General features: G+C 44.4%; 1 protein-coding gene across 1 annotated transcript in view; it reads left to right on the top strand.

Annotated features, from left to right (window-relative positions):
• The first annotated feature begins 7,933 nt into the window (after nt 1–7,933).
• LOC124019440 (junctional adhesion molecule 3B-like) overlaps nt 7,934–8,448 on the top strand; it is a 50,365-nt gene continuing 49,850 nt past the window's right edge. The window contains exon 1 of the mRNA XM_046334786.1: nt 7,934–8,033. Coding sequence (XP_046190742.1) covers nt 7,949–8,033 — 85 coding nt within the window. The 5' untranslated portion in view covers nt 7,934–7,948. The remainder of the gene's footprint in view (nt 8,034–8,448) is intronic.

Here is an 8,448-nt window from a genome sequence, read left to right as displayed (position 1 = left end):
GGACATGGCAGAACACTGACATTCCTGTCTGGCAGGAAATCACGCACAGAACGAGCAGTATTGCTGGTCGCATTGTCATGCTGGAATGTCAGGATGAACCTGCAGAAAGGGTACCACATGAGGGAGGAGGATGTCTTACCTGTAACGCACAGCGTTGAGATTGCCTGCAAAGACAACAAGCTCAGTCCGATGATGCTGTGACACACCACCCCAGACCATGACAGACTCTCCACCTCCAAATCGATCCCGCTCCAGAGTACTGGCCTCGATGTAACGCTCCTTCCTTCGACGATAAACGTGAATCCGATCATCACCCCTGGTGAGACAAAACCGCGACTCATCAGTGAGGAGCACTTTTTGCCAGTCATTTCTGGTCCAGAGATGGTGGGTTTTTGCCCATAGGCGATGTGGTTGCCAGTGCTGTCTGGTGAGGACCTGCCTTACAACAAGCCTACAAGCTCTCAATCCAGCCTCTCTCAACCTATTGCAGACAGTCTGAGCACTGATGGAGGGATTGTGCGTTCCTGGTGTAACTTGGGCAGTTGTTGTTGCCATCCTGTACCTGTCCCAAAGGTGTGATGTTCGGATGTACCAATCCTGTGCAGGTGTTGTTACACGTGGTCTGCCACTGTGTGGATGATCAGCTATCCTTCCTGTCTTCCTGTAGCGCTGTCTTAGGCGTCTCACAGTATGGACATTGCAATGTATTGCCCTGGCCACATCTGCAGTCCTCATGCCACCTTTCAGCATGCCTAAGGCACGTTCATGCAGATGAGCAGGGACCCTGTGTCACGCCTTGGTCATTGTATTTTGTATTTTTGGTATATGTTTGGGTAGGCCAGGGTGTGACATGGGTTTATATGTTGTGTTTCGTATTGGGGTTTGTATTAATTGGGATTGTATATGATTAGGGGTGTGTCTAGTTAGGCTTGGCTGCCTGAGGCGATTCTCAATTGGAATCAGGTGATTCTCGTTGTCTCGGATTGGGAACCGTATTTAGGTAGCCTGAGTTCGCGTTGTATTTTGTGGGTGTTTGTTCCTGTCTCTGTGTTGTAGTCACCAGATAGGCTGTAATTAGTTTCACGTTTCGTTTGTTGTTTTCTTATATCAGTTATTTCATGTACCGTTTTCATTCATTAAAGTCATGAGTAACCTACACGCTGCATTTCAGTCTGACTCTCTTCTTACAACAGACGAACGTCGTTACACCCTGAGCATCTTTCTTTTGGTGTTTTTCAGTCAGTAGAAAGGCCTCTTTAGTGTCCTAAGTTTTAATAAATGTGATCTTAATTACCTACCGTCAGTAAGCTGTTAGTGTCTTAACGGCCATTCCACAGGTGCATGTTAATTAATTGTTTATGGTTCATTGAACAAGCATGGGAAACAGTGTTTAAACCCTTTACAATGAAGATCTGTGAAGTTAATTGGATTTTTACGAATTATCTTTGAAAGACAGGGTCCTGAAAAAGGGCTGTTTCTTTGTTTGCTGAGTTTATATTTACGATGGTAATAATGCTTCTTGATAGTGTGTCATAAAGTGTATTTTCTTAGACCAAGTAAAGTGATACAATATGGTCATAATGCTTCATGTCAGTAAAGTGTATTTTCTTAGACCAAGTAAAGTGATATAATATGGTCATAATGCTTCATGTCAGTAAAGTGTATTTTCTTAGAACAAGTAAAGTGACACAATATGGTCAAAATGCTTCATGTCAGTGTATTTTCTATAAGTTATGTAAAATATGATGAAAAAAAATTACTGTAAAGAATTCATTACAACAACAAATGATTTAAGAAACAGACTTTCAAACGAAAGGAAACTTCTTAACGGGGAAAAAAAATATTTGAATAAACGTAGGAGTCATAACCAGCTATAAAATAACGCAATATATGTTACAACATGTGTAAATATATGTGTTATCACAGTGTTATGACCATATTATGACAGGTTAGGATAAGTTATGTCAGCCGTTATGACATATTATGACATTGTTATGACCGTGTCATAACGTGTTATGAAACTGGGTGTCAGGTAAAGTGTTACTTTTTTTTCTATACAAGATCCCTGAAGATAATTTGGATGACAAAAGCTTTCAGTTGTCCTGTCTATCACATTCTAAATATAACACATGAAACATCGGGGATATAAATACATTGACTGACTTGTTACCCTTGTCTCCACCCTTCGCCAATAAACTGTCACATTGGGCCCTGATTGCGTGCCTGCTTCCACGGCCCCTTTTGGAGACTGGAGATCCGTCTGAGTAGTGAGTGTTGTGACGGTTTTCAGATTTCTCCTTTGAGCGTCCTTGACTCTGATAAAGGCTTCAAATGACGAAAGCCTGTAACGTTCGCACATCAGCAGGGTAATGTAATGGCTTTGCTGCTGAACCTCAAGACCGAGGGGACATATTATTTATATACACACTAGATGAATTACAGGGGGCACTGTTTTGAAGCCACTGCACCGCCATCTTGGTACTCCCCCCATTGTTGTAAAACATATTTTGGAAGCTATAGAAATGCATTTATAAATGTCTATATTTGTTTTGTAACGTTTATTCTATTACAGTCACCTTAGTGCATCCTTTTAAATTATATTATGTAAGCTAAACATAAAACATTTCCCTTAAAGTATCATTTTTTGAAATGACTAATGTTACTATCACCACTACAACAACAAAATACTTAAATATATGTAATTATGTCCTTGAAACATTTAAATGAAATACTGTAGAATTCCATTAATTCCTATGGAAGACTGCTTTCCTGAGGAGTGCCTATATGGCTGATTGGTGACTTCAAAGCCTCTCATTGGCCAATACATAGCAATACAGTGTTTATATATATCAATGGAAGGGACAGATATGGCTCTTTTTATTTGATTATACTTTTCCTTTCTCCTTCCCTCTTCTACTGTCTTTGAGGATTTGTTATTCGAAACCGACCATTACTAAGTCTAGGTGTCATCTCTGGGAGCTAATGTTGAGTCTCAGGCGAGGTTACTCACCGAACCAACTACTTTACACTGGAACTGTTGAATTGATTATGTACACTGAGTGCACAAAACATTAGGAACACACACGTTTTCCATAACAGACTGACCAGGTGAATCCAAGTGAAATCTATTATAGCTTATTGATGTCACCTGTTAAATCCACTTTAGTCAGTGTAGATGAAGGGGAGGAGACAGGTTAAAGAAGGATTTTCAAGCCTTGAGACAATTGAGACATGGATTGTGTATGTGTGGGCAAGACAAAAGATGTACGTGCCTTTGAACGGGGTATGGTAGTAGGTGCCAGGCCCACCGGTTTGTGTCAAGAACTGCAACGCTGTAGGGTTTTTCATGCTCAACAGTTTCCCGTGTTTTTCAAGAATGGTCCACCACCCAAAGGACATCCAACCAATTTAACACAACTTTGGAAAGCATTGGAGTCAACATGGGCCAGCATTCCTGTGGAACACTTTCGACACCTTGTAGAGTCAATTCCCTGACGAATTGAGGCTGTTCTGAGGGTAAAAGGGGCGGGGTCCAACTCAATATTAGGAAGGTGTTCATTTGCCAAGATATTCCACCCACCTGAACAAATGTGGCATATCAAGAAGCTGATTAAACAGCATGATTATTATTACACAGGTGTACCTTGTGCTTGGGACAATAAAAAGCCACTCTAAAATGCGCAGATTTGTCACACAACAAAATACCACAGATGTCTCAAGTTTTGAGGGAGCGTGCAATTGGCATGCTGACTGCAGCAATATCCACCAGAGCTGTTGCCAGAGAATTTAATGTTAATTTCTCCATCATAAGCCACCCCCAACGTTGTTTTGGAGAATTTGTCAATACATCCAACTGGCCTCACAATCGCAGACCACGTGTGTGGCGTCATCTGGGCGAGTGGTTGGCTGTTGTCAACGTTGTGAACCGGGTGCCCCATGGTGGTGATGGGGTTATGGTATGGGCAGGCATGAACTGTGGACAACAAACACAATTGCATTTTATCAATGGCAATTTGAATGCACAGAGATACTGTGACAAGATCCTGAGGCCCATTTTCTTTAAAGTATCTGTGACCAACTGATGCATATCTGTATTCCCAGTAATGTGAAATCCATAGATTAGGGCCAAATGAATTTATTTCAATTGACTCATTTCTTTATATGAACTGTGAATCAGTAAAATCTTTGAAATTGTTGCATGTTTCTGTTTATATTCTTGTTCAGTATAAATAGAAAGTGTCTAAACCTTCATGGGAGGACATTCATTGTGAACTTCTTAGATAGCCGCCTCATTTTCCCCTGACCTTGCTGACTGCCACATAAGTGACTTGGAGCAACAGCCATGAGTATATATACATTTTAAAAAATCTGAATACTTGCGAGAGATGGGCATCAAGGCAAAATACAGATTTAAAAAAAAAATCAAACATGCAAGTCAAAGTTTCAGTCTGACTGTAGATGTCCCTTCTGCTTAAAACATGCCCTGAAAGAGGAACCCAGGGATAAGAATGATGACCGTGAATACAATATGGGCTCAGAGCCAAAAGCTTGGACTTAAAGTGGATGGCAACGAAGAATGTTGTTGTCTTAAGTGCTGAAAGTAAACCTGAGAATTCAGGAAGTCTCTAAATGACTCAAGGCACCTCTATTATTCAAAAGATAAGAGAAACAATGGAAACAAAATAATCTGTTACATATTGTTTGTGTGTGTATGGGGGTAGGGGGGGTAGGGGGATTTAAGGGTTACTTTCCAACACTGTACATCAAAAAGCGTGGTGCATTATTTGCATATTTGTCACGTTTTGACCTTAGTTCCTTTGTTTTGTCTTTGTTTTAGTATGGTCAGGGTGTGAGTTGGGGTGGGCAGTCTATGTTTGTTTTTCTATGTTGTATTTTGCGTTTGGCCTGGTATGGTTCTCAATCAGAGGCAGGTGTCGTTAGTTGTCTCTGATTGAGAATCATACTTAGGTAGCCTTTTCCCACCCGTGTTTCGTGGGTGATTGTTTTCTGTTCTGTGTTTTGTATTTCACCATTCAGGACTGTTTAGTTCTCGTTGTTTTTGTTTTGTGTTCATATAATAAATACAATATGGACACTTACCATGCTGAGCATTGGTCCACCGATCCTTCTTACTACTCCTCCTCAGAAGAGGAGGACAAGAATCGTTACAGAATCACCCACCACTAAAGGACCAAGCAGCTTGGTAACGGGCAGCAGCAGCGATCTCAGGGCTCCCGGACATGGGAGGAGATACTGGACAGCAAAGGACCCTGGGCACAGGCTGGGGAATATCGCCGACCCCAAGGCGGTATGAGGAGGCAGCACGGCAGCGAGGCTGGAAGCCCGAGAGGCAACCCCAAAAATGTATTGGGGTGGGGGCACACGGGGAGTGTGGCGAAGTCAGGTAGGAGACCTTTGCCAACTCCCCGTGCTTACTGTGGAGAGAGGGACCGGGCATGTACCATGTTATGCCGTGAGGCGCACGGTGTCCCCGGTGCGCGTGCATAGCCCAGTGCGGTACATAGCAGCGCCTCGTATCGGCCGGGCTAGAGTGGGCATCGAGCCAGGTGCCATGAAGCCGGCTCAGCGCATCTGGTCTCCAGTGAGTCTCCTCGGGCCGGGATACATGGCACCAGCCTTACGCATGGTGTCCCCGGTTCGCCAGCACAGCCCAGTGCGGGCTTTTCCACCTTGCCGCACTGGCCTGGCTACGGGGAGCATTCAACCAGGTAAGGTTGGGCAGGCTCGGTGCTCGAGAGCTCCAGTGCGCCTTCACGGTCCGGTCTATCCGGTGCCACCTCCACGCACCAGCCCTCCGGCACCTCAGGACAGACGGGAGCACCTGTAGGAAGGAGACGGAGAGACAGCTGCGGTCTCTCCGTCTCCTTCCTACAGGTGCTCCCGCCTGTCCAGTGCTGCCAGAGTCTTCCTCCTGCCCAGCACTACCAGAGTCTCCCGTCTGTCCTGAGCTGCCAGAGTCTCCCGTCTGTCCTGAGCTGCCAGAGTCTCCCGTCTGACCTGAGCTGCCAGAGTCTCCCGTCTGTCTTGAGCTGCCAGAGCCACCCGTCTGTCCTGAGCTGCCAGAGCCGCCCGTCTGTCTTGAGCTGCCAGAGCCGCCCGCCTGTCCTGAGATGCCAGAGCCGCCCGTCTGTCCTGAGCTGCCAGAGCCGCCAGTCAGCCAGGAGCTGCCAGAGACGTCAGTCAGCCAGGAGCTGCCAGAGCCATCCGTCACGCCGGTGCTGCCAGAATCGCCCTTCACTCCGGAGCTGCCGGAGTCTCCCGACCGTCCGGTGCTGTCGGAATCTCCCGTCCATTCAGGACCCGGGGCTAGGGTCCCCAGTCCGAGGTTGGTGGCGAGGGTCGTCGTTTTTAAGAGGCCACTGAGGCGGATAAAAGAGTCAGAGAAAAACTACGGTGAAGTGGGATCCACGTCCCGTGCCAGAGCCGCCACTGTGGACAGACGCCCACCCAGACCATCCCCTATAGGTTCAGGTTTTGGGGCTGGAGTCCGCACCTTTGGGGGGGGGGGGGTACTGTCACGTTCTGACCTTAGTTCCTTTGTTTTGTCTTTGTTGTCGTATGGTCAGGGCGTGAGTTGGGGTGGGCAGTCTATGTTTGTTTTTCTATGTTGTATTTTGCGTTTGGCCTGGTATGGTTTTCAATCAGAGGCAGGTGTCGTTAGTTGTCTCTGATTGAGAATCATACTTCCCCACTAGTGTTTCGTGGGTGATTGTTTTCTGTTCTGTGTTTTGTATTTCACCATTCAGGACTGTTTCGTTTCGTTCTTGTTGTTTTTGTTTTGTGTTCATATAATAAATACAATATGGACACTTACCATGCTGCGCATTGGTCCTCCGTTCCTTCTTACTACTCCTCCTCAAAAGAGGAGGACGAGAATCGTTACAATATTGGGAATGCGTTTTACATTTGAGCGTTATTCACTGAGTGGACCTTGACAACATGGAACACATTAAACTAAATGACCAGTACTGTTCCATTTTCTGTATTACCACCTAGTACTTACAAAGTCTGATATATACAAACCATACGAACTCATTAGGGGAAAGCCACCCTGACAACCCGAAAAGTGTAATGCAATTAATAGTTTTTATACCCTCCAGTTCATCAAAGCAATACACATTTAATCTGAAAATTGCAAGCAATATATTTGAGGCACATAAATGAGTGTGAATAAAAATCATACTTAAGGTGTTTACACCACAATCCAGACAATGTTTCCTAGTCCACACACCCAACACACACACAAGCACGCACACAGACAGAAGCACGCACGCACATGCACACACATTCACGCAATCCACACACATCCAGTCAAATACTTTCTAGCAGACATTATTCTAATGGTTGGCTGAGCTATCTAAAAGCAATAGCGATTGCATGCAACCTCAATTGAGATTGACTAGGAAAAGTAGCAGATTCCTTCAATCACGATCTGCTTGATGATACAGCTGTGGGATCCTACTTAAGAGCCGTTATCACTGACAATATTACGCCAGTAAAAAGAGCCTCCAATCAATGCACATTAATCCCGTGTTTACTCTACACAACATGAATAGTCAACACAACATCTCAAAGTCATTTGTTTTAGGAAGGATGCCTATTGTTTATTTTTTAAGAAGGGGATTTGTTTGGATATCTGATAATCTTTTTTATTTTTTTTAATCATCAATTTGCAATTTGTATCTTAATCTCACAGCAGAGTTTGTCTGATATAATATAATGGGTAGAATGTGTAGCCTAATACAGTAGTCTTCAATCACAGCTTCCACCGTTGTAAAAACGTATGGTCCTCCACGTATTGTCGACCATTAATTCTTGACTGTGTGAGTGATGCTTCTGGTAGCCATGGAAACCTGATTCACCCCCGCCTCTCTCTCCCCGGCCAGTCCTCCTCTCTCCATCCACTGAAAAGCTCTTAACTTTGCGCATGTACGGCCAAACTGAACATTGCCTCGACTCCAAGATGGCGTTAACACGTCTGGCTTGCATTCTGGTCCTGCTCTCAACTCACTGTAAGTAAATGCATGAGGACCACGCTTGATTTCCCTAGCTCAGATACATTCTGGACGTGACATTCGCTATTGTTATTCAGAATTAGCTACTTTGACATTTTCGAGCTACAATGTGATCTGCGTTAGGATATAACCTAAGTGAATCTTCCTGACCTAACTAAACTCAGCAAACTAGCTATAGTCAACCAGCTATCTTGTTATTCATGGATGATATTCTGATTAAATGGAGATATATTAATGTATAAAGGAAGCAATTGAAGACCAGAAGTAGGAAATCGTTTGGTAACGCACGAGGCTCAAGCGTTGGAATGTTTGATCCGACGCGAGCCTGACAGTGCACCGTTATTTGTATGGCATTTGGAGGCATGTCTAGCTTCTCGAACTCTTCAGAGATAGAAAGCCCCGCAAACTGCTC

The sequence above is a fragment of the Oncorhynchus gorbuscha genome, unplaced genomic scaffold, assembly GCF_021184085.1.
Source record: "Oncorhynchus gorbuscha isolate QuinsamMale2020 ecotype Even-year unplaced genomic scaffold, OgorEven_v1.0 Un_scaffold_96:::fragment_2:::debris, whole genome shotgun sequence".
In the NCBI taxonomy this organism is placed as follows: domain Eukaryota; kingdom Metazoa; phylum Chordata; class Actinopteri; order Salmoniformes; family Salmonidae; genus Oncorhynchus; species Oncorhynchus gorbuscha.
This window is presented reverse-complemented; position numbering and strand designations above follow the sequence as displayed.